Raw genomic sequence first — 27,150 nt, forward strand, 5'->3', positions numbered from 1 at the left:
AGTGTTTGGGCAAAACCCAAAACGTGCACCCCTTGGGGTCCCAAGGACCGAGATTGGCAAACCCTGCAAGCAATGTGTCTGCTTAGGGTAATGCACTAAAGTATCTCTCATTATTGTTATTGCAGACACTCATCATCCCAGAGACAGTGTAGCTCTAATTGGACTAGTTGGTGCCATTTACCTTCAATGGATCGACTGTGTGCATAAACACCTGGGCCCCAGATCTGCCAGTCGGCAAGAGAGAGACTGAGACAGTGAAATGTTAGCCTTGCCAACCCTGATATGCATTGATCTGTTTTTCCCCTGTTCTGTCTGAGGATATTGATCTTTAGATGGTCATTAGTAATGCCTCTGTTTTTAAAAAAAAAAATTTATTGAACCTTTATTTAACTAGGAAAGTCAGTTAAGAACAAATTCTTATTTACAATGATGGCCTACCAAAAGGCAAAAGGCCTCCTGTGGTGACGGGGGCTGGGATTAAAAATCAATAAAATATAAATATAGGACAAAACACACATCATGACAAGAGAGACAACACAACACTACATAAAGACAGACATAAGACAACATAGCAAGTCAGCAACACATGACAACCCAGCATGGTAGCAACACAACATAACAACAACATGGTAGCAGCACAAAACATGGTACAAACATTATTGGGCACATTACTGTTCATTGTGTTATTTCATTAAAAATAATATTATTTTAGTTTGATTTCTTAAAATAGCTTATACCTAAATATCAGTTATTGCTAGAGGGATTTACTGACAGGGTCAACTATTATTTACTAAATTGGATAGCTGAATCCAGATGGTCTATAATCAATCTTTCCACTATCTTAAATGTAGATGCCAACTATATTAGTCAATCATTTAAAAAATAAATAATTTAAGATGATAAAAAAGCTACGTTTTTAGCCTTGAACAAAGCTTTAAATTCAGGGGTTGTTTATGATTGGCCTGGTATGTCAACAGCATACCTTCCCTGGATTGGCTGCGCAAAACCAGACTCAGACCAATGAGAGTAAAGAGCGGGACATGGAAGTAGCTCGACAACAACATCCGACCATGTCAAAAATCATTAGCTAGTTAGCCAACCAAATATATATTCACGTTACCAGCATATGAAAAATATTCTCAATAACTTGCTAGCTAGCTGACTCACTTTACTATGAGGTGAAAATGCTTGTTCTTGTTGCATACTAACGTTAATTGTCATAATCATGTCGCTAGGTGCGTCAAGTATGTGTCCCACTCAGAAAAGGACACTCTCGTGTCTGCTCGGTAAGTTGACTAGCTAGCGGTAGCTTTGCACCACAACCCAAGGTTTTGAACTGGGTAGCTAGCTGGCTATCTCTACTACCCCATTCGTAGATGCGAACTTTTTTTTAGCGCCTATTGACGATAGTAGCGGTGCTAATTAGCTATCTGCGTCTCCAAATATTTGTGTGTAAACGGAAGACGGACGCCACAAACGTGTTGTCATCATTGTCACTGAAAAATACTGTCGACTGCAATGTTAAAATCCGAAATTATTTTGATGTGATATAAAAGTAGAGGGATTTATGTTTCTAGAATCGTACCGCAATTGAGAATCGATTGAGTATTTGGCTGTTTTGGCAAGTTTCAGAGCTAATTAGCCTTTATTAAACAGAACATGTAAGATCATTGGACTATAAGGAGTAACGTTAACGTCACCGCAATAATGGACTACATTATACCCTATCTACTTGCCAGGTCTTCCTCTCTCCTCCCGTTCTATTATAATCTCTTCCATTCTCTAGTTTATCTAACGTTATTCCGTAGCCTCAACTTGATCTTGACCCATGTCTTGCCTCAAAACCCTAACCAATCCTTCATTGTCAAAGACTTTACCTGACTTACAGATTTTATGATGATAAAAGAACACAGTGTTGATCCTCCCACAGCAGGGCGTGTTGGGAAGAGGCCAAAGCAGAAGAATGTACAGGAGCTGCAGGAGGCAGCAGTCCAGCTGCTGAACAGACACCAGAACCTCTCAGATCTGTTTCTGGAGGTGGGGGTGAGTGAATGAGTCCAGTCTAGACTGGGATGGAGTCAGTGGACTGGTAGCAAGGGGCACTATAACATTTTGTGCCCTAAATTAGACCTGTCAGATTTAGACAAGTTACTTACTTTATCCTTCCTCTAGAGTCCAAATCCTTGCAATTTAATTTGCAAGGAGTACTCTGGACAGCAAAAAGGAGCCAGTCAAAGTCCCTCACCTACAATTGGGGGTTCACTTCTGGGTGAGTTTTCAGGATATCAGGATATCTTTTCCATCAAGGTAAATACTTTCAATGTGTCAATGGTGTATGTACTAGAATGCTACACTGTGAGATAATTATGTAGAAATTGATATGCGTGTTTTCAGTGAATGAGTTGAGGAGGAAGGCTGGGGAGCTGGGGGTCCCGGTGGCAGCCCTGTCAGTGAAGATGGTGGTAGAAAGACTGTTGGACCTGACCGGCCATATCAAAGGGGACCGAGAGCAAGTGTTGCTCAATTCCACTCAAAGGGTTTGTGCTGGGAATAATGTCTGGATATGCATCTATGTCGATGTTTGTTGTCCCCCACAATTAAATTGGCCGTCATTGTAAATAAGAATTTGTTCTTAACTGACTTGCCTAGTGAAATAAAAAATGACAAAAATATAAAAAATAGAGGGGTCTGTGGATCTGTCGCCGTACGAAAGTCATGCGATATCTCAGACAGTACTGGCTCAATTTTGACAAAACTTGGGTTAATGATGCGTCTTGCCATAGAGATTTGGCATTTACAAAATTACTCTGATTGTCCCAAGGTGGAAGCTATAGTAGTTAACTGAAATGTGTTAGTCACATGATACCTCAATTGGCCCAAGGGGGGTGGGTGCTGCATCATTTGTGTGGGACGACATGTTTACTGTTGCCTTATTTCAAGTATGATTTTTCATCATCCAACATCTAGGCCTATAGGTAGGGGTGAAAGTAAGCCTGTCCGGTAGGGAGTCCCACAATAATTAAAACAAAGATGTCCTGTGACCTAAGCGACTTTGAGCATGGTATGATTGTCGGTGCCAGGCACGGCGGATCCAGTGTCTCAGAAACAACCACCCTGTCATGGGCTTTTCGCGCACGACAGGGTCTTGGGTTTACAAAGAATGGTGCGACAAACAAAAGAACATCTGGTCAACGGCAGACCTGTGGGTGAATAACAGCTCGTCGATGGAGAATGGCACGAATCATGCATGCTGACAGACGGAACACAAACAGACAAATAATGCCGCAGTATAACAGTTGCCACTATTGCAGCAGACGACCACACTGGGTTCTGCTCCTATCAGCTAAAAACAAGAAGCAGCAGCTCCAGTGGGTACGTGATCACCAATGCTGGATAATTGAGCAGTGGAAAAACATTGGCTGTTCCAACGAATCCCAGTTCCTGTTGCGTCATGCTGATGGCAGAGTCAAGATTTGGCCTAAGCAGCATGAATCCATGGCCCCATCCATCCTGGTGTCAACAGTACAGGCTTGTGGTGTACTGGTGTGGGGATTGTTTTCCTGGCTTACATTAGGTCCCTTGATACTAATTGAGCAATGTTTGAATGCCACAACATATCTGTGCATTGTTGCTGACCAAACCCAATAGAGCAAGGATGGGCAACTTTGATGGGGGTCAGTGCACTGTTGTAGATGCTGGATTTATTTTAGAATGGACAATCGTGCTCAGGTAGCCTGCTGTTTTGAAGTGATTTGTTTGACAATCAGATGAAAACATGCCACATTAAGGTTTTACAGTTAAATGATATGTATTTACTACTAGGCCCATAAAAATAATTTGGTGGTCCTGTACCAGGAAGAAATTACATCTAGTTTCACCCTTGCCTATAAGACTATTGTTTGAGATGTGTTACATAGCCGATGCCTTTAGGAATGTTCACTGTCCTCTGTCCAGGTCCAGCTCTCTGTGCTTTTCCAATCAACCCGTGAGCTTCTCTCTCTTGAAGCCTTCTGCTCTAAACTCTTCTGGCAGGAGTACTGGAGGGATCAGGTGAGTGTGTGTGCACACACCAGACTCTTGTCTTTATACTGCCAATGCCATACCTTCGGGTTTTGGCAATTTGAGCCTATTGTCGAATTTTTTATTTTTTATTTTTTTTTCCATTTATCTGTTTGTGTGTACTTGACAGTTGCTACAGTTTTTTTCCATTAACTTGTCCAGGGATTTCTTTTTGTTGTCAACAGTTAGAAAGTTTGCATAGAAAATAGATGCCAGAATTGCCTGTTAGGGTGCGTTTCCATTGATCTGTCTTGTGTCGATTAAAAACATCTGGACGTAATGTCACAAAACAAAAGTTTCCGCAAAAACCTAGGACCTTGGAGTGTTGAATAAAAGTGTTTCCAATATCCATTTCGGCAAATTGCACATTAATAAATTGGTGACAGCCTGTATGCCCTCCCACCTATCTGATTAATGTTCTGCAAAAGCTAGCATGGATAGAAGGCAAGAATTGATTTGCCGAATTCTAATAATTCTCATGTGCCAATATATCGCCATGTCCGTGCCATGGGGAAACTTGCATCCAGAAAAGTAAAGCGAACCAATTAATTAATTCTTGAAAGTCAGGACAATCCTTGTCCTGCAAATATATATATATATATATATATTTTTTTTTTTTATAGTTGAGAACTTATGTAGTAGGCATGTATAACTAATGTGAAGTTGAGCTTTATAGTTACGTGATGACATCACGTCTCCTGCGTACCTTCAGAATTATACAAAGAAATATTTTTTTTGGGGAAATGTGATTTTGTTTTTGTCAGAGAAAATATGTGTAGTGATGTCATGTGTTTTTTTTTGTGTAATTTATAATAGGTAAAAAAATAAAAAATAAAATAAGGATCATAATTTACATGAAAAACACTTTACATTATTTGTCGCAAATAAAGTTCGACAAAAGTAAAATCCAGCCCTGGCAAACAGACATTTATCTTTCGAACATTTCTCCTATAGCTACCGTTTCCATTACACATATAGCAATGTTATTTTTTTGTGACATTGACACAGTTTTACTAGACAAAAGCAATCAAAACCTGCCTAGTGACTTCCTTCCCTGTTCCTTGTGTAGAAACAGCCCATGCTGGAGGTGGTGTACCACTTACACACTCAGAATATCCTCTCTCTGGAGTACATGTTGGAAAGGTATCTGAAGTTCTAGCTGTTACAGTGTATGAGATTCTGTGTGTTGTGGGATTCAAAAGCATTTCAGATTGAAATGAGCTATGTGGGATAGAAACACAATCGCTATTAATTGCTAGGCTATTAATCTTCATATTTCACATGGGCTCTTATTGCAGTGAGAATGGGGTGAGGTCATGGTTGATGTCTGAGTTGAAGGCTCTGTGTGGTAGGACAGCTACTGAGGAGGGAGATGGAGTACCTCAGCAGGTTCTCTCAAGTAAGCCTTTACAGTAGTGTCTCATTCATCACAGTGAATCAGTACTATGTATACACATCTATTCTTATCTGGCAATCACCTCACCTCAGTCTGCCAGTGTTGTGTCCATATGTGCTCTTTCTATATGTGCAAATGTGTATTGTGTTGCAGCTGTGGTATCTGTGTTGGTGCGAGCTGTTTTTGAGGAAACACAGGACTCCACAGCAGCACCATGCAGGAGGCTTTCCCAGGTGTGCCGTTCAGTGCTGGATGACATGCTCTCCTGTGAGTATACAATCCCTCTCATTGCAGCTCAAAGCTGCGTTCAATAGACAGAGGCTCTATCTTGTCCAACTGCTAAGATTCTTTTGTTTACCTTTTGTGATGGTTGTCCATTCTTTTTAAGGGGTACTGGATACTTTGAATTGCAAGCCAACCCTGCAGTCTGGTCAAACAACAGCAGAATTATGGTAAAGGAGAAAAGGCTGCCAACCAAACGGAATTTTAGAACAGGCATAATAATCCATATTCACTCTTTTTATTCACTCTTTCTGTTTGAAAAGGGTACAGATGTTTGATGCTTCCTTGTGTGGTGTGTCTGTATCACCTGATGCACTGCGCCGTTTCTTCATCCACTCTCTCACACACACTCTCACCTACAGACCTAGACTCAAAGGTAAGATCACAGAACATATCATTGACATCTCTCTTTAATATAACTTCTCTTGTAAAACAGCCACCTATGTTGTCAAGTTCTATCTCATCCTGTCATCTGAGTGTTCTCCTCAACCTGTATTGTCTAGTATCTGATGCCATTGCCATGCAAAGAGAGTGGAGCTTTGCTAAAACCTGCAGACTGTTGACCTCCTTGTTTCGTAAGGTAAATGACTTGTGCTTTGCTCTACTCTGTTCTAAAGAAACATGTAAATACCCTTTGTACATGTATAAATAGATTAACCTGTCTGGTTAATGTGAGCTGCTTTTCAAAATATGTATTTTCTTATGTAGTTATTTGTGCGGGTGTGACTGTACATCAGAACGGGAATGATAAAATCCCTGGGGGTGTGATTTATGACATCATGGTATTTTCCAGGACATTGTGATCTTTTGTGAAAGTATGGTAGGATGTGTTCATTGTATTATTAAGATTGACATTTGAAACATGTACATTTTTCTTTGTGTTAATTGTCAGGAATTGTGAATTTGCCCAAGGTATGGGAATGCTGGTTACAAGGATGAGGCAAACCAATTCTATATTTAAGGGTTTATTAGACAGACCTATGCATATGGGGCGACAGACACGTTCCTCTGAGAGGTTCATAGTAATCTGCCAACCTACTCAAGGGCAGGCATAAATACCCTTTCTTATCTGTTCGTTCTCCAAGTGTTCCAGACCCCTTGCCTGATGACTCAGAGCAGTGGAAGAATTCAGTCTGTTTGCTACATACAGTGCCTTCAGAAAGTATTCACACCCCTTGGCCTTTTGCACATTGTGTTGTGTTACAGCCTGAATTTAAAATTGATTAAATAAATATATTTTTTTGTCACTGGCCTACACACAAAAAACAATAATGTCAAAGTGGAATTGTGTTTTTAGACATTTTACAAATTCATGAAAAATGAAAAGCTGAAATGTCTTTAGTCAATAAATATTCAACCCCTTTATTAGCGCAAGCCTAAATAAGTTCAGGAGTAAAAATGTGCATAATAAGTTGCAAGGCCTCACTCTGTGTGCAATAAGTGTTTAACATGACTTTTGAATGACTACCTCTTCTCTGTACCCCACACATACAATTCTCTGTAAGGTGAGTCAGTGAATTTTGAGCACCGATTCAACCACAAAGACCAGAGGTTTTCTAATGCCTCACAAAAAGGGCACCTGTTGGTAGATGGGTAAAAAAAAAGTTGAACAGATATTGAATATCCCTTTAAGCATGGTGAAGTTATTAATTATACTTTGGATGGTGTATCAATACACCCAGTCACTACAAAGATACAGATGTCCTTCCTAACTCAGTTACTGGAGAGAAAGGAAACCACTCATAGATTTCACCATGAGGCCAAGGTTGACATTAAAACAGTTAGAGTTTAATAACTGTGACAGGAGAACTGAGGGATGGATCAACAATATAGCAGTTACTCCATAATACTAACCTAATTGACAGTGGAAAGAAGGAAGCATGTACAGAATCAAAATATTCTAAAACATGCATCCTGTTGTCATCAAGGCACTAAAGTAATACTGCAGAATATGTGGCATAGCAATTCACTTTTTGTCCTGAATACAAAGTGTTGTGTTTGGGTTAAATCCAATGCAACAGTGAGTATGACTCCAATTTTCAAGCATTGTGGTGGCTGCATCATGTTAAGGACTGGTGCATTTTTCAGGGTAAAATGGATTGGAGCTAAGCACAGGCAAAATCCTAGAGGAAAACCTGGTTCAGTCTGCTTTCCAACAGACACTGGGAGATTAATTCACCTTTCAGCAGGACAATAATCTAAAACACAAGGCCAAATCTACACTGGAGTTGCTCAGGACAGTGAATGTTCCTGAGTGGCCTAGTTACAGTTCTGACTTAAATCTGCTTGAAAATCTATGGTAAGACCTGACAATGGTTATCTAGTGATGATCAACAACCAATTTGACAGAGCTTGAAGAATTTTGCACAGTCCAGGTGTGGAACGCTCTTAGACTTACTCAGAAAGACTCAGCTGTAGTTGCTGCCAAATGTGATTATAACATGTTAGAACATTGATTCAGGGGGTTGAATACTTTATCTAATCAAGATATACGGAACAAAAATAAACGGCAGTTAGGTGAAGACCCTGGTGAGGATGACAAGCACGCAGATGAGCTTCCCTGAGACTTTCTGACAGTTCTATTTAAAAATATATATATTTTTTTACAAATGTTAGATTTTTCTTCCACTTTGACAGACTATTTTGTGTAGATTGTTGACAAAAATCTGACACCACCGATGACAGAATTTACAGCTATTTGCCCTTGGTCTCAGGGAGGTCACCTAGGATACCAGGTTCTGCTTTTTGGTGATTCCTAACCTCTTGGAAGTCACTCGGGCTGAGTTCAGATTTAAGAGGGGACATGTCTCCAGTCCATTTAGTAATTGACCTGTAAAACCGGTCTATAGAATAACAAGTGTAAACTTTTTAAATTGGGGAGTTGTGACTTGACTGTCTCTGGTGTAATACAACATCCAGCCCTTTCTCTTTGTCTTAGTTGGCAGTGATATTCAAGGTAGAGGAGCTTCTCTCTCACCTGCAACAAGTACTGGAGACGCATGAGGTCAACTGGCAGCATGTGCTCTCCTGTCTCTCCACCCTGCTGGTGTACAATCCAAACACCCAGCCTAGCCTAAAAGGTACGCACAAATCAAAATAAACGTTTATTCATCACACGCACAGGATCCAGTGGGTGTAAATGGTACACTGAAATGCTTACTTGCAGCTCTTCCTTAACAGTGCAGAATAAATGTGAAGTAGCAACACACACACACTTAAATGTCATAGGAGTGTTGTTGGAAATAATTATTTTTCTCTGTACCTCAGAGCTGCTATCCAGGCTCCTAAGCTCAGCGTTTGAGGGGTATGACTTGGAGAACATGATCACTGCCTTCCTCCTGGCCCGTCAGGGTGCGCTTGAAGGGCCTGGTGTTTTCCCCTCCTACAGCGAGTGGTTTAAGGCAAGACCCCTCAGAGCTTAGTCAGTGGTTACTAGAATATAATTTATTGGTCCCCTATCATCTTATGTTTGGCTCTTTTCAATAAAGTTGGCTTCTCTCCTGTCTTCCTAGATGTCTTTTGGCGGTGCTAGCAGTTACCACGGCAACAGTAAGAAGTCTTTGGTGTTCCTGCTAAAGTTCCTGTCGGACCTGGTGCCCTTTGACCCCCCACAGTATCTGAAGGTCAGGTGACAGACACTGTTTGGCTCTACTTTAACACTTTACTGCTGGCCTGGGCCCAAGTCTAAATGTTTCTGAATGCTAATGTCTCTGGATGGTCTGGTCTCTCAGGTCCACATCCTCCATCCACCCTACGTGGCAGTGAAACACCGGGCCCTACTGCAGGAGTATGTATCCCTCACCAAGACCAGACTGGCTGACCTGAAGGTAGGGCCTAGATTCGCTGAACCAGTATTTGATGGTACATAGACAGACTGAGAGACATAATACAGTTATTACAATGTAACTAACTCGGACTGGTTGACGTGTCATACCACAAACCCTCTCATCATGCAGCCCATTAATCTACTCTCCTCCAGCTGTATAAACAGGGTTGACATGTCTCTGTCTGCAGGTCTCAATTGAGGAGATGGGCCTTTATGAGGATATCTCTGGAGCAGGAACCTCAGTGCAGGTTAGAGTGCTTTCTGCTGGTTGTTTATGCATTTGTGTACTGTCCCTTTTCAAAACATTTTTTTTTACATGTGCTCATGAATGTGTGTATCACTCTTTGTATTTGTTCAATATGCCTTCTCAGCCCCGGTGTCAGGCACGTCAGGATGTGGAGAAGGCAATCTCGTTGTTTGGGAGCACAGGAAGGATATCTGCTACTGTCATGGAGGCCAGGTACCCTACAACTACAGCATGCTACATAACTCTCACAAATCACCAATTGAGATCAATGTACTGCATGACCTACTTATCCTGTTGTCCTACACTGTCTTTATGTTTTACAACACTCATACTCTTTTCCTACTCCAGCATTTTCAGAAGGCCTTATTTCTTGTCTCGTTTCCTTCCTGCCCTCCTAACCCCACGTGTGGTAAGTCTTATGCTCTCTTGCTTTAGATTGAATGCATTTGACTGAATGGTGTGTTTACATGGTCTGTCCAGATTTTGTATTCTTTGTCTCTGTCCATTTCAGCTTCCTGTGAAGCCTGACGCCAGGATGAATTTCATAGATTCTCTTAAAAAGTATTTTCTGACATTCACACTCAGCCATACAACCACTCACCACACAGTTTTCTGTCATATCTTTGAGGCTGATACAGATGTTTTTTGTATATTGATTCCAGTTTTGTTTTCTGCTCTCTACTAGAGCGGAAAAGATCCCAGCTGCCCAGCACTCCTCCTACATAGAGTCGTGTCAGAGAGAGAGACAGAGGCAACAGGACAGTGTGTACCATCACATTTTCCCATGTTTAACACCCTACGCATTTTAATATAATCATATATTTAATATTAGCTTATTCCACCCTAAGCACCACTGTAGTCATATCTCTGTGCTTTTGTCCATGTTTGAAGAGCTGTGTTTTACTTGTGTGTTATCAGGTAAAGGAGTCTCTGTGGTGAATGATGATGATAACCCACAGGAGGTTTTACAGGTCCAACTACAGGAACATAGAGCCCTGCTAACAGAGGGGGTAGTGACGGAGGTGAGCAGACTGCAACACACACACACACACACACACACACACACCAAAACAAACCTAACTTATCTTATTCTCTCTGGCTTTACAGAGGTGTCAGCCCAGCTGGCCAGGATCTCCCACACTCTGAGTATTGTGTTCCCTGAACGTGCTGAGGAACTGGTCAGCCAGGCAGTCATCCAGCTTCATGTAGATGAGTCCATTTTCTCTGAACTGCACAATAAAGTAGGAAGGAATGCGAGGAACTTCTGTATTTCTCTCTTTCTTCTACTGTTTTCCCTCTGCTGTCTTTTCGTTCCCTACTCTATTTTTCTGTCTGTCTGGTTATTTGTGCTAGCCACGCTCACTGTCTCTGTCTCTCACACTGTCTGCCCTGTCTTTGTTCAGGTGGTGAACATGATCCTGAGGAGCTTCTGCCAGAGCCTTTTGGACGCCTCCAGAATAAGCCCACCAAATAAGTGAGGAACTAATCATGTCACTAAGTAAAAATCTGAAAGATGTATGGAAGAGTGAGATCGTTTTTAAAGTCTATCAAATCAAATGTTATTAGTCAGATTGTCGTGCGTATTATGGGCTTGTTAAAGGTGGTGTGTGTGTGGTCAATCTGACTTCTGCATTGGGTGTTCAGCATTTATAGTGGTACGGCCTCTGCAGAAGTCAGGGTATTCATACTTCTTGCGCTTCACAGAGCAGCGCAGAGCTGTTGTGAAGGAAGTGAGTTTGTGTTTATACAGGACCTCCTGCCCCCACCTACCGTCAACCAATCATGACAATGTGGCACTATATGGAGCTCTCCTGAATTGTTAAAAATGTGTGAGGGACATGGCAATGCGGTACGGAGCTCACTTTGGCTTCTGCGTACCTCCGGACCACATTTTCAGATCAGGCGTAAATGGCCTCTTAACCTCCACCAGTCAGCATAAAACACAAGTCCGCATAAAACTGCACTACTCTCATTTGAGTTTAATGTGACCCAAGACAGAGCCCCTGGGCATCCCAGTTTGTCAATATCCTGCTGGGACACAGACAGCTGCTCACTGCCCTCCTTCACCGCATGTGGGACCTGCTCCACAATCAGGTATCCATCTCTCTTCCCAATTTTTACTACCTCTTTCTCTCGCTCTCTCTCCTTTTTACCTCTTTCTTACCCCCCCTTTTCTAACTACAGTCATCTTCTGTCCTTCTCTATAGGGGGTATCATTGAGTGCTGCACATGTGCTTGGACTGGCAGCCTTTGTTGTGCACCTTCATGCCTCCCAGACCAAGTGCCCCAAGGTGCAGCTGTGCCCACCCCTGCTTCCCGGCCCTGTGTCAGTACTGGAGGCACTGACCACTGCTCTGCCCTGCACCACCCAAACCAACATGCTATTCTGTGTTAGGTGGGTGAGACTGGAGAGGGACCCTCAGCATCTAGGATTACATAAAATAATTATACAGTATATTATAAACCAAAAGGCACAGTTAACTTTAGTTCAATAGGACAGTGTTATCATAAGATGTATTTATGTGGACAGCTTTGTTTTTGTTTGCCAGGTTCTGCGTGGCTGCAGTTTGCTATGGTCTCTGCAGGAGTGAGTCACTGTGTGATCAGCCGCAGCAGTATAATCCCTGCAGCCTCTATAAAAAGGTATGCACGTTATTCTTTCAGTGTCACTGTAATTATGCTCTCTCTTATCACCCAGCCACACTCTGAGATGCCCTTTATGCAAGCAGCAGGGGTCTGGTGTTTGAGCAGAATGTCACATACAGTAGGGCTGCAGTTGTACCTCTGCTTGCCTGCACAGATCCATGTCCTGCCTATTCCTGAGTGTGTGTGTGTGTGTGTGTGTGTGTGTGTGTGTGTTTTTTGTATTTGTAGCTGCTGTACCTAATTCCCAGACTAATGCCAGATATGAGGAGGTTGCCAGTTGAAGCGAGTGGGGAATCGGAGTATGTAGGGGCAAACAAACAGGGTGAGGAGGAGAATTGTGGGTTGTGGAAGAGTGTTACTGACACACATACAACCTGGAGGAAGTCAGCCTGGGCACTATGGAAACACGCCCCCTTCCGTCTCCTAGTAAAACTCCCAGAATACCAGGTGAGGAAAACTGTCTAAACATTGGTGTAAAGCACCACCAGCCTTCTCAGCATATTTGACATGTCTGCTTCTCATTTTCTTGGAGAAGTTCTAATTTTCTTCTTCGTCTAGTTCTCATTTTCAGAGTGGCTGGCAGCTGAACTCAGAGTTCAGAGGAGTGAGGATGCCCTGTCTGACCCAGATAGGTGAAGCACATGCCTAAATATGCAGCGCATACACACATTAATATAAAAGTTTGGTATATGTTGATCTCTTTTTGGTATTTTATTAGGATCCCCATTAGCTGTTGCGAAAGCAGCAGCTACTCTTCCTGGGGTCCACAGGAAAAATACAGAATAATACAGAATATTAATAGACAAGAACAGCTCAAGGACAGAACTACATACGTTTAAGAACGGCACACACAGCCTACATATCAATACATAGACACAAAATACACTACATGACCAAAAGAATGTGGACACTTGCTTGTCTAACATCTCATTCCAAAATCATGGGCATTAATATGGAGTTTTTCCCCTCCCTTTGCTGCTATAACAGCTTCCGCTCTTCTGGGAAGGCTTTCCACTGGATGTTGGGACATTGCCGCTGGGACATGCTTCCATTCAGCCACAAGAGCATTACAGGCTAACTACACCGATCGCGTTGCAAAATAAATGTCAAAATCTTTATTATTCAGTTATTGCACCCACAGTGCTCGTGCGCACCAACAAGTGTCTGCGTTGCCAGGGACTAAAATAGAAGTCAGTTCTATTTGTGACACAGATTGCGCTGCAAGTCCTGCCTCTCCCATATCCTCATTGGTTTATAGAAGCAGGTACCCACGTGCCATCTCGTCATTGGTTATACCCACGTGGGTGACTGAAAATGTGGATTAATTGGTGGAGTAGAGGACCTTGTGCATTTCAGGTAAAATAACAACTCAATGTTTATATCCCAGGACAAATTAGCTAGCAACAGCAAGCTATCTAAATAGGACAAATTAGCTAGCAAGTGCAAGCTAGCAAGCAAAATTTGCATAAATGTTGAATGCTTTTCGACCTGTCCCCAAATTCATATAATTGGTTCAGAGTTTGTTTTGATATTTTAACCTGCATGTCGTGATCGCGTTTGGTGTGGGGGGACAAAATACATTTATGCACGATGGCGCACGCTCACAGCCGGTTTGTGTTCCGTGTTAGTGAGGTCTGGCACTGATGTTGAGCGATTAAGACTGGCCCGCAGTCGGCGTTCCAATTCATCCCAAAGATGTTCGATGGGGTTGAGGTCAGGGCTCTGCAGGTCAGTCAAGTTCTTCCACACCAATCTCAACTAACCATTTTGCTTTGTTCACTGGGGCATTGTCATGCTGAAACAGGAAAGGGCCTTCACTAAACTGTTGCCACAAAGTTGGAAGCACAGAATCGTCTAGAATGTCATTGTATTCTGATTTCCCTTCACTGGAACTAAGGGGTCTAGCCCGAACCATGAAAAACAGCCCCAGACCATTATTCCTCCTCCACCAGACTTTACAGTTGGAACTATGTATTCGGGCAGGTAGCATTCTTCTGGCATCCCCAAACCTAGATTTGTTTGTCAGACTGCCAGATGTTGAAGCGTGATTTATCACTCCAGAGAACACGTTTCCACTGCTCCAGACTCCAATGGCGGCAGGCTTTACACCACTGCAGGCGACACGTGGCCAAATAACAAGTATCCCGTTTCAGGCTCAATGTATAGACAATTCGGACCAATCAACTTGCCACATGTAGGTATGAGTCCTGGACTGAAATTCCTCCCGTGTCCCTGACCCATTAATCTTCAGTTCCCCATTATAGGAAAAACAACTTTTTCCATATATCATTAATTCCCTCTTGACCTTTAGTCCTCTGCTGTTGTGTATTTATCTTTAAATATTCTTACACTCCCCCCTAGACCATTTTAAAAAGAAATATACTTAAAATGTATTTTTAGAAAACATGAAAAAATAGACGTTTTTTGTTGTAAGCATAAAATCATTCACATTAAACCTTGCATTTCTATAAAACACAAAGGGCATATTTTACTTGCTTTTGCAATAAGAAATAGATTTCAAACCAAGTTAAAGAAAATAAGTATTAACAGATGTAATGATGATGACCCTCATAATTCCTACCACATCCTGTTTTAGGAGAACTGCCAAGAAAAATAATTGTTTGCGAGACAATAATATTCAATCGTTCTTTTGGCTTGGTAATCATTCAGAGTCCTGTAAAAGTGACCAGCTCTTCCACACCGGAAGCGGTCCGAAATAGATAACTATTAGAAATTATGTTCTGACGGTAATGAGGAATTATTCTTCCGTTCCACTGGTTGATAAGGACCTCTTTAATGAACACTTCACCGGTGATCTTGTATTGTTTCAGGTACAGGCCTTGGGTCAAGGAATATTGCTGCAACTTCAGAGGAAGGAAACAAAAAGTGAAATGAACATGTTCTGGTTTCAAGAAAAATTATATTTCACATAGATTTCCCTAAATAAGCATGTCCCGATATCACTATTATTTTAACTTAATATAATACATAAATAAAATCTATTTAGTCTCAAATAAATAATGAAACATGTTCAATTTGGTTTAAATAATGCAAAAACAGTGTTGGAGAAGAAAGTAAAAGTTCAATATGTGTTATGTAAAAAAGCTAACATTCAAGTTCCTTGCTCAGAACATGAGAACATATGAAAGCCGGTGGTTCAATATTCCCAGTTAAGGCGTTTTAGGTTGTAGTTGTTATAGGAATTATGACGCGTCAACGATTTCTCTTTACCATTTGTGTTTGATATACCTTTGGCTATTGGATGTTCTTATAGGCACTTTTAGTATTGCCACCCTAATCTCAGGAGTTGCTGGGCTTGAAGTCATAAACAGTGCTGTGCTTAAGCATTGCTAAGAGCTGCTGGCAAACGCAGTAAAGTGCTGTTTGAATGAATGCTTACGAGCCTGCTGCTGCCTACCACCGCTCAGTCAGACTGCTCCATCAAATATCAAATCATAGACTTAAATATAATAAACACAGAAATACGAGCCTTTGGTCATTAATATGGTCAAATCCGGAAACTATCATTTCGAAAACAAAACGTTTATTCTATCCGTGAAATACGGAACCGTTCCGTATTTTATCGAATGGGTGGCAATCCTAAGTCTAAGTATTGCTGTTGCATTGCACAACCTTCAATGTTATGTCATAATTATGTAAAATTCAGGCAAATTAGTTCAGTTTGCAACGAGTCAGGCGACCGAAACGGTTCCATATACCCTGACTCTGCTTGCACTGAACGCAAGAGAAGTGACACAATTTCCCTAGTTAATATTGCCTGCTAACATGAATCTTTTAACTTCATTTGCAGGTTTAAAAAAATATATAATTGTGTATTTTAATTAAGGCATTGATGTTCATGGTTAGGTACATTATTGCAACGATTGAGCTTTTTTCAAATGTGCTTTTTCATCACCTGTTTGGCGAAGTTGAAGTAGGCTGTGATTCGATGATAAATTAACAGGCACCGCGTTGATTACTAGCAACGCAGGACAAGCTAGTTAACCTAGTAATATCATCAACCATGTGTAGTTAACTAGTGATTATGTGAAGATGGATTTTTTTTAAAGATAAGTTTAATGCTAGCTAGCAACTTACCGTGGCTCCTTGCAGCAATAAGGTCCTTTTGACGCAGGTGGTCAGCCTGCCATGCAGTTTCCTCATGGATTGTAATGTAATTGGCTTCCAAAAAGGCAGATTACCGATTTGTTATGGAAACTTGAAATCGAGACTAATAAATCAGCCCTAATCAGTCGACCTCTAATGACAACTCCCGTGTACAACATAGAAGCTTATCAGGTTCTGATCATCTTACTATGCTTCACACGAGATTGGCCCCCGACTGCTAATCAATCAGCTCTTTATTCTCCAGGCTCTGCTTTGTTATCAAAATGTACAAGCTTGCAGTGAGTGACATGTATCCATTGTGATTTTCCCTGCTGACCTTTTTATGAGCAAAACTTGACAACGACCTTCCCATTTTGGCCCTGATTGTCTCTGTTAAATATATTTTTTACCATCACCCATCCTTTCTTAGTAGAGTAGGCTTCTTCAACCCATCGTGAGAAACAATCAACAACGACCAGAACATCTTCCTTTCCTTTACATTTGGCTAGCGTGATGTAGTCAAGCTGTAGATGTCTGAAGGTTCCTGGTGGGGGAGGTGTTCGTAGTGTCTGTACTTTCACTCATCCCTTGGTGGTGTTTTCCATACAAATGTTGCAATTCGCCGCCTCAGCCTCTTTCTGCCTCAGGATTCCACCATTTACCCACAAAATGATAAACTATCTTGTCCACACCAATGTGTCCCAAAGAGTGGTATGTGTCACCACGTAGGGTAAGAGTGAATTTGGCGCTACACATCTCAGGTTGTATTTCCACATACCTTCTTGATTGAGTTTGCACCCTGCAGCCATCCATTCCCACACTTCATCTTTTGGAGCTCTGCTTTGCATGTCTCTAATGTGTTACAATGTATCCACGGTGTATTTCCTAATCAGTTTAGGTGACAGAGGTGTTCTCTTGGCAGCCGCCTTGGCAGCTCTGTCAGCCAGGTAACCTTTACTCTTGTCTGTACAGGTTTTTTCCATGTGCTTTCATTTTCAAGATCGAACTTGTCCAGGTAACTGGAGAGCATTCAGTAGAGCCATCACCTCTGGTCTATTCTTCACAGGAGCTCCCAGTGATGTCATGAATCCTCTGTTTTTCGATATTTTTCCAAAATCATGGGTAAGGCTGAAAGCATACCTTGAGTCTGTAAATATTAGCTGTTTTTTTAACTTCAGCCTGTTTACATGCTTCTGTCAAAGCCACCAATTCCGCCACCTGTGCTGATGTTCCTGCAGGTAACGTGCCTGTCTCTATCACATTGTCCAACTCACAGCAGTTGTGTTCAAGTAATGTAGTATCTGGATTACATGGTGTGCCACATTGTATGATGATGTTAGGAACCTCCAACACAGTCGATCACTTGTTCCAACGAACAGCTGCGACCCATCCCAACTCCACATCATCCAGTTTCTTCGAATAGTAGCCTACAGGTTTCTCTTCTGCTGAATGAGTAATGTTTTTGGGTTAACTTGGAACTTGCACAACTAAGATAACAGCAGGTTTATTATGTTGATTGATGTCTCTATCCATTCGGGACAGCATGTCGATTATGTCGCCGCAGTTTTGTCTCTCCCAGTCAGTAGTTGTGGAAACAAAAGTTTTGCGCTAATCATTGTGTATGGATTGCATCAACTGTGTGATTGCCCCATTTTTGGAAGAGGTGAGTGCATCGCCATCTTTCATGATGGGTAACCCACTGTGTCTAACCTCCTCTGCTCTGAACCTTTCTTCACATTCAACAAACGGCTCTTTCGATTTTTGAACACATTTGGTTATCTCTCCCCAATTGGTGGTAGAATTGGTCAGACCCTTAAGGAAAACAAGTATTGCTCTCCATCCATTGGCCACATCTTGCTCTTCACCACCCACAGCTCTCTTGACCATTTCTTCAAGTACGCCATGTTCACGGTTGTTCAAAACAAAGGCTAATAACTGTAACCCGTCATAAGGATGTAGATTGTATAGTTTCTTATTGCTTTAAATGGTCTCACGTCTTCATACCCACATCTCGTGGATGCTTCAAAGTCTTTGACAACTCATCCAACTGTTTTGGAGATGCTGATTCATGTGATTACTGTCACCTGGTGTTTGTCTTTCCTGCCTTTAACAGCCTGTGTTCTGGTTGGCATAAGACATTGTTTGTCACCGCTGTCAGAATCTATTGACTCAAAGCCAGGCAGTGCTGATCAGATGCTTGAAACCTGATCATCCTTGTGCAACTCAGCATGAGGGTAAATTGAGGGAACAAAGGGCCCACAGGTGGGGGAAAAATCTGCCACTCTTGCCTCCTGTAATTGTTGAATTTTGCCTTTAAGGTTTTTCTGTTCACCAAGAGCCCTCACTCTCTTTATCTCTCTGCAATGTCCTATCATGATTATGAAGAAATCATTTCTCATCTCGTTTTATTACTTTGTGTCCATCGTGTCTTTGTCAATGAGTTAGACATTCTGTATTTTTCCCCAAGCGTTTGTATATCAGACAAATTCCATGTTCCAGCGTTGTCAACAATAACGGAATATTTCTTTATCTCTTGCCTACACTTCAATCCAAGGTAACGCCTAGTAATTTAGTCTCCTCAACTTGTTCAACAGCCACACCATTCATTACCAGATTCAGCTGAGGTCTAGAGCTTAGGGAATGATTTGTACCAAATACTCTTAGTTTTAGAGATGTTCCAGACCAGTTTTATTACTGGCCACCCATTCCAAAACTGACTGCAATGCCTTTTATTTATTTTTCAATTTTACCCCAAATTTCTCACATATCCAATTACGATCTTGTCTCATCGCTTCAACTCCCCAATGGGCTCAGGAGAGGTGAAGGTTGAGTCATGAACCCTCCGAAACATGACCTGCCAAATCGTGCTTCTTAGCATCCGCCCGCTTAACCTGGAAGCCAGCTGCACCAATGTGTCGGAGGAAACACTGTTCAATTTACGGCTGAAGTCAGCCCAGCCCACCACCAGGAGTCGCTAGAGCATGATGAGCCAAGTGACATAGATTAGATTAGACATAGATTAAAGATGGGCGTGGCCAGATTTGTCAATGCCTGGAGGTTTGTCATTATTTTTTATTTTTTTAAACTCTGTTTATTAAGTTTTACACACACACACAGACAAGACAACACAAAGCAATATAAATAATATACTCAACTAGAAAAAAAATACAAATTAAAAAATAGCTTTAAAGATACCATACTTTAGACAAGTTAAACACACCAGGCAGAAGGCTACAAAGGTTAAAGGGCAATCTATAGTACAGGGATAGAGCAAACACCTCACAATTGTTCCTGTAAACAGTCAAGGGATAAGGGTGGAGAAATGCAACCACTCACAGACAGTCATGGCCACAGACTGACCATTCACTGGACCAAAAATAAAGTTTACAATGCTTTAAAATAAAAGAAAATAGAATGATTATTCATGTAGGCGTGAACAAAATGTAAAAAATAATTGGGAAAAACAAGCTCACACTTCAGTCTCTGCCCGGGCAAGATGAACAAGGCATCCGCGGGTCACAATCAATAAGCACATGGACCTTAATAACCCCCCAGCAAAAACACAGAGAGAAGCTCCTCCAACCCTTAAGTCACAGGGGGGTCAAATCAGACTTATTTTAGTTTTAATTGGAATGCCATCAGAGGATGGACTCTTTAAAGTAAGACCGGAATGGAGCCCAAGCCTCATTAAACAGTTTGGGGTTCCCACGTGAATTGAATTGAATTTTTTCTAGTTTCAGAGAGCACAACACATCTCTCACCCAATATTTATAAGATGGGGGAGCTGCCATCTTCCAGTTCTGTAGTATTAGCCGTCTAGCTAAAAGAGTTGTATAAGCAACAGTGTCCGACTGGATTCTTGATAGGGGGGTACCTATGGGCAGTACTCCAAAAAGGGCTGTAAGGGGAGATGAATCTATAACAGTGTCATATATATCAGAGACATTTAAATATTAATTCCCAGAAACCTGACAGTTTATGACAGCCCCAAAACATATGCAACAGTGTGGCTGGTTCCACTTTACATCTGACACAGGTAGGATCAAAATCAGAGAATATTCTTCCAAGTTTGGCCCCCGGTGGATACGGTGAACCACCTTGAATTGAATGAGGCTGTGTCTAGTAGGTTTGTCATTATTGATCGATAACAGTAATGTTGCGTACTGGTATGTAACAGAGCCTGCGTGTGTATCAGACAGGAGTATCAACAGTGGGCGTGTCAGCAGCTATACCTGCCATCTCCTGTGGACAAGGGGGGCTGTGCAGGAGACTTAAGGACAGCCTGCTCCCACATTCTCAACGCTGTCATGGACCAGAAGACAGTATGGTCAGCATGATTTGGCTTATGGCCTCCTGCACCTCAGATAATCCTGATTATTTGAATAATAGACATTGTTGAGTTGTTTAGTCTTTATCGCTTCTCTTTGTGTCCTTAGTGCTCCGACCCAGGAGAACACTGATCACAGACCCTCGGAGGCAGGCACCTGTCTCCCAGACATTTTCTCCAGACTTCAGGTACAGTACGCAGACCTTTTGATTGATATGTTAGTTTGTTTCTATACATGATTTCTTGTTAATGCTTTGTATTTTCTGCATATGTTTTGCACTGATTTTCCTGTGTGTGTCCTTTGATGTCTTTATAGGAGATTGTCTATGAGATGGAGCTCACTAGTCGCTCTCAAAGGACTCAAGATAAGGGACATTTCCTATTGGATCTGATTTCACATAGATGCTCTGTGACCTCTGACCTGCAGAGTATCAGCAGTGAGCTTAGCATTCAGCAAACATTACATACATGGAACAGGTAATGTACAGACACACAGACACATCCTCTATACTAGGGCTTTGGCGGTCTTGACATTTTGTCAGCCGGTTAATAGTCATGCAAAAGAAACATGACAAGGAGAACATGTATTTCAGAAGAACAATATGAGTTGGTCTACTATATGTTATCTGGCTATGTGTCCTGCTGTAGGTTTGTTCACTTAGCAGATATGACAAGATATGCTTCCAAGTCCTGTGCCATTATTTTATATTATGATTTTATAGTATGAATATAAGAAGAATATTATTTTCCTCAGGCAGCACATGCTGTTCTCTCACCAACTTATCATATTTTCACCCATCAGATTATTCTCAATTTAATCTTGTCTTTACTAATATGTCAAATTTATTTCGATTTAGAATGGGGAAAAATAAATGTAATCTGTTTGCACTCGAATAGCATTTAGAGGCCGCTTTCTTGACGGTTGGTTTTTCAATCATGCCGGGTAAGCTGGTGATTTCACTCTACACATCAACCACTGTTTGAGGAGCATGGAGCCTCGTGATATTTCGCCCAAACTCTGTATGCCATGGGCTCTCCAACCTTGTCCTTGCAGCTACCCAGGGCTTAATTTAGGAAACAAAGTCAAATCTGTTTTGGAACATTGATAGTAACATGTTTTCAGAAGGAAACATATTTCAATAAACTGTTGACAGCTCCTCTCTGTGCGCTGAAAGGAATGAAGGAGAGAGGGGAGGCGATTGATACGTGCAGTGGTGAGATTTTCTGTAGCTAAAGGTAATGTGTCAGCCTATTAATTATGAAAATATAAAAAATACCCTATTGCTAGGCTATTGAAAGTCAAATGCAAATTCACTATAATGGTAGACTAACTCTGTCAGCTGTCCGGCGAGACCAATTATGTACCGAAGACATCTTAAATATATTTTTAAATGTTTTTTGGCCAGGCATAATATGCGGGTAGGCTATGTATTGTATAACGGCACAATCATTATTTTAATTCAGTTTTTTGGGGGGCGGGGTTCATGTATAGGCCTATGTGTATTTATAAGCTCTAATATGCGTATGGTGTTTAGAATTTATCATCACCTTAAAGAAAGCCCTGTCCATTTCGTTGTTAGGCTTTGAAACAACATACCGTACACAACGACCATGTTTTCCACTCAGTTTCAACCTGTTGTTGAACTTCTCTCTTCAAATTGATCAATCACAATGAGCACAATAGTCATGAGTCTTGCCTCCACTACTGTCACCGCAACAGCCCTACTTTATACCAGTGATTCCAACAGCCCTGCTCTATACCAGTGATTCCAACAGCCCTGCTCTATACCAGTGATTCCAACAGCCCTGCTCTATACCAGTGATTCCAACATCCCTGCTCTATACCAGTGATTCCAACAGCCCTGCTCTATACCAGTGATTCCAACAGCCCTGCTCTATACCAGTGATTCCAACAGCCCTGCTCTATACCAGTGATTCCAACAGCCCTGCTCTATACCAGTGATTCCAACAGCCCTACTCTATACCAGTGATTCCAACAGCCCTACTCTATACCAGTGATTCCAACAGCCCTACTCTATACCAGTGATTCCAACAGCCCTACTCTATACCAGTGATTCCAACAGCCCTACTCTACACCAGTGATTCCAAACATGGACACCCCAGAGTTGCATATTGTTGTTCTAACTTAACTCACTGAACTGATTTAACCCTTGATTAGTTGATTTAGGTGTGTTAGTGCTGGGCTAGCAAAAATATGCAACCCTGGGCGGGTCTGCTCTACACCATAGAAATCCACTGTAGTACAGTGTGAACTTGTGCGTGTGTGTATATTAACTTTAACAAAATGTGTGTTTGTGTATCATAGGGTGATACTGGCACTCCCTGCAGTCATGTTGGTTACAGTGAAGACTGGAGGAGGGAAGAGGACTCTGGACTGTGAGACCCTCATGGAACATATCAACCAGTATCAGGTACGCCACAATGGGGGTTGAGAGGAAGGTTAGATTAATGAATCATTCATTCAAGCAAATGTATTGTAGCTACAGTCTGTGTGAATCGATCCGTAGTTCACTTCTTATCTTGACCAAACCACCTACTATAGATGCGTTTTCCCAGATTTGATCATTATCGTTATACAATATCTCTTTGTGTATCAGAGGAAGGGCTGTTCCCCAGCTGGACTGCTGCCCTACCACCTCACAGCACACTTCTTAAGAGTAAGTTCCACTCACAGATTATTAACTGCTCTAGACCTGGGTTGACAGTGTTAACAACATATTGTGATATTTATCATATGAAGTCATTTCTCATAGGCTGTGCTCATGGCCAGTGTGAGCTGTGACTGTGCATCAGGAGAAGTGAACAAGGCCATGTCCCTGATCAGTCTTCAATGTCCACTGCTCCTCGTCTCTGCCGGGGTACCGTACATTATACTTCCAGGATCACGTCTGATTTGTTAATCTGAGAGTTTTAATGTATGATGCTGACTGAGTGTAACGTGTGTGTGTGTGTATGTGTGTTGGGCAGCACTGGTGGGGCCGTCTCTCCCCTGTATTGGTGTCTCTCTGGCATCGCCTCACTGACGGACAGCCCCTGCCTCAGCAGCTGCAGGTCCTGGCTGATTGTCACTTGTGGGTCTGCAGGTAAAACAGGATCATGCGTACATGCCTGTGTATGTAGACAGCATTTACTGATAATACTCCTTTAGAAACTAAATATGTTGACTTTTATTTCTGTAATTTTTTTGGCTCAATGATTGAATGTGTTTTTTGTTCTGTGTCCTTGGCAGTTCAAAGGATGGAGTGTCATGCCCTGTCCCCTCTGCCTCGCCCCTGCTCCTGGCAGCTTGTCTGCACTGTGTATGGGAAGGCCAGGTGAGTGGCAAGGGCATCAGGACAAGCCTGGAGATGTTGGGACAGCTGACAGAGCAGCACAGTCAGGTAAGTACACTTCTCTTCCCTATCACCAAGTGTTTCAAACTCAACCTAGATGTTTGTTCAAAAGATTCACTAGCCATGTTTGTAAGCTTTGATGGAGTGGACACAACACCGCCAATTGAGAAAATCTATTTCACACCACATAAAGGAGGTCAAAGTGCACAGGGGAAAAAATCCCCATTTATGTAGGTTTCTTGGGATATATAGGTGTCTTGGAATATATTATTGGAATGTATTGGCAGTTGTGACACATTAGTAAGACACTGACACTCACATGCTCAGAACTAACCTTCGGCCTCACACAAACACAGTTTCTTGTTCGTGATTTAGGAGTAGAGACACTCCGATGATTAGGGAACCAATTTAGCAGTTTTCTATTAGAGACGTGATCATTGTCACTAGGCTCAATTTTGTCATTAGTTAGTAGACACCAGGGAAACTGCCATGTAACCTCAAATAATTTGTGATGCCATTTGTCCCCAGCTGCTGGTGTTTCTGCTGTTCCTCTGTGTGACTGACCTCCTCACAACTTTTCTCACGCCCCAGGTACATTTACATTTAGCAGACGCTCTTATCCAGAGCGACTTACAGTTAGTGCATTCATCTTAAGAAAGTTAGGTGAGACAACTAACTACATGACATAGTAAGTACATTTTTCCTCAATACAGTATTTATTAGCCAAGTCAGTGCTAGTAGGAAAAGACAACTACAACTTTTTTTGTGGGAGAGGGAGGGGGGGTCACTGGGATTTAGTCAAGATACTGAAGAGGTGGGTTTTCGGAAGATGGGCAGGGACTTGGCTGTCCTGGCGTTAGAAGGAAGCTTGTTAAACCATTGGGGTACATCATTCCTACACCTTAAGGCCAGGAGTGTTTCTGGCTAGGGCACATGGGAACACCTAGCCCAGTGGTTCCCAAATGTTTTTGGCCCGCGACACCTTTTTCTGATAAATTGTTTTTGCTGTTGCCCCCACCATGTAAAAAAGTTTTGTTATCAACTGCCAATGTTTACTTTTTTAATTGGGGCTATGACAGTCTATTACAAATCAGTCAGACAGTACTTTTGACAGTATTTTTATCTGAAGGAAGTATGGTGACAGAAATGTATCAGAAAGGTATTGGCAAGTTCAGAAGATCATCAGGCAATAATTTATTAACTTCTGTGTCGAATAGAACATTATCATTGATGTTCTGTTTCCTCTCCAGTCTGTTCTGAGTCCTGCGCGGCTACAAGTTCCTGGGAGTCTTATCTTTCAGTGACAGGGCCGTATGTTGTAGCTTAAACTGTTGAAAAGACAGAGCCACATTTGTAGGAAGAAAACAGAAACCGTTCTGTTTATTACAACTGCATCTAGCTGCTACTGGAGTGACGTAATCCCGGTTCTATGAACCAAACGTGTTTAAAAATATATACATAATAATTTCAGAGTTTCTCTTGCGATCCCATTTTCAAATCAGGCGACCCCTAGTTTGGGAAACGCTGTCCTAGCCCTACACACTCAACAGTGTAACAGTAACGTATTCAACAGACTAAAACAACCTTTTCTGCTAACAAAACATCACAATTACAACGTTTCATACAACTTTTGTGTGACATGCTACATAGAGGGTGAAGGGTCTTCAGAGAGCTCAGGAACTCTGTAAAGATATCCTGACTGTCCTTGTGGACTCTGCTGACTGGCTGCTACTATTCAAGACACCATGCTCTGGTACAGTATATAACTTGCTTATTTACAGTAGCCTCTGGCTTTGAATATGTTCCATTTTGTGTCTCTGTGATGTAATATTTTGTTTTTCCTATTCAAGAAAAAGGGCTATACCAGCCTGTGGCTGTGGTAACATCAGATGAATACACAAGACTGATGCCTTTGGCCTTTTACAGGTATATTTACTTGGTGGTCAAACTGCCAGTGTTGTCATCCATTTTCTTGTTTATATGTGAGTTCTTTATGTGTATTGTGTTTCCCTGCCAGCCTGGTCCCCCATCTTAACTCTGAGATATTGGAGAAAACAGTGAAGGCCCCAGGGTTCCTCCACACTGCTGTGCTCTGCTACTCCTCCCTTATCAAGCTCTTTATGGACGGCCAGACTCCCTGCCCTGTGACCGAGCATCTGACTGACCAGGTGAGCTTATTTTGATATGCAGAAAAAGCTAAGATAATCATGTTTATTCATCAGACACGGTCACTGTGGTTGACTGGTATGTGGTCTCCAAACTACTGACAGTGGTGGTTTTCTGAATCTGGGTTTTGGTCTCGCAGATGGACCCCTCATATATTCTAACTAGGGCCCAGCAGGTGCTTCTGAAGACTATATCTCTGACATCCCCAACCTCACTGTCTCAACATCAGCTGAACCAGGTAACACATTTGTGCACTGACCACCCAGAGTAAGGCTGATCTCAGTCTGTATTCCATAGAGTAGGACTGGGTTGTGTAGTACTGTGTTGAAATCAGATGGATTTGAACTACACAATACCCTACTTGTGACCCTTTCGCTCTCCTGTTCCTAGCTGGAGGCCTTATGTGTTGATCTGGACCCGGAGGTGGCAGCAGCTCTGGTCTTTCACCTCAGCTCTTCCAGCCTCAGCCCAGAGCTGGACTTCCTGTGAATGGATGTATATGGGGCTACAGGCACACCACGGACTGTTAATGACACTAACTTGGCTTCCTTCATGAACAAGATATATAAAGATGATTAGTATGGGTGCAAGAGGACTTTGGTCTTTGTCCTCCAATGAAGAATATACTTGGATAGCTCACAGAAGAGCCTGATCACTTGTATAGCTGTTTAAGTTTCACCAGCCCTTATGAATGTTGTAAGGAATAAACTTAATCAAATATCTTAATTTTAAAAAAGCATT

General features: G+C 41.9%; 1 protein-coding gene across 1 annotated transcript; it reads left to right on the forward strand.

Moving 5' to 3' along the window:
• Nucleotides 1-1,028: 1,028 nt before the first annotated feature.
• Nucleotides 1,029-27,135, forward strand: LOC112218473 (FA complementation group A). The gene is given in 43 exon segments (XM_024379299.2): nt 1,029-1,286; nt 1,931-2,043; nt 2,173-2,269; nt 2,395-2,537; nt 3,955-4,050; nt 5,129-5,202; nt 5,358-5,458; nt 5,609-5,722; nt 5,844-5,907; nt 6,001-6,113; nt 6,241-6,317; nt 8,676-8,817; nt 9,005-9,138; nt 9,250-9,360; nt 9,469-9,564; nt 9,752-9,811; nt 9,935-10,023; nt 10,159-10,219; nt 10,322-10,371; nt 10,496-10,572; nt 10,729-10,832; nt 10,918-10,952; nt 10,955-11,051; nt 11,214-11,284; nt 11,805-11,904; nt 12,018-12,205; nt 12,360-12,453; nt 12,685-12,903; nt 13,015-13,088; nt 20,759-20,890; nt 21,000-21,078; nt 21,207-21,367; nt 23,217-23,322; nt 23,509-23,568; nt 23,665-23,769; nt 23,879-23,994; nt 24,141-24,291; nt 24,772-24,834; nt 25,894-25,996; nt 26,094-26,169; nt 26,261-26,411; nt 26,549-26,647; nt 26,800-27,135. Coding segments are annotated over 43 exon segments (4,356 nt in total). The 5' UTR covers nt 1,029-1,225; the 3' UTR covers nt 26,899-27,135.
• Nucleotides 27,136-27,150: the final 15 nt, after the last annotated feature.

This window comes from Oncorhynchus tshawytscha, linkage group LG19 (genome assembly GCF_018296145.1).
Source record: "Oncorhynchus tshawytscha isolate Ot180627B linkage group LG19, Otsh_v2.0, whole genome shotgun sequence".
NCBI classification, from domain to species: Eukaryota; Metazoa; Chordata; class Actinopteri; order Salmoniformes; family Salmonidae; genus Oncorhynchus; species Oncorhynchus tshawytscha.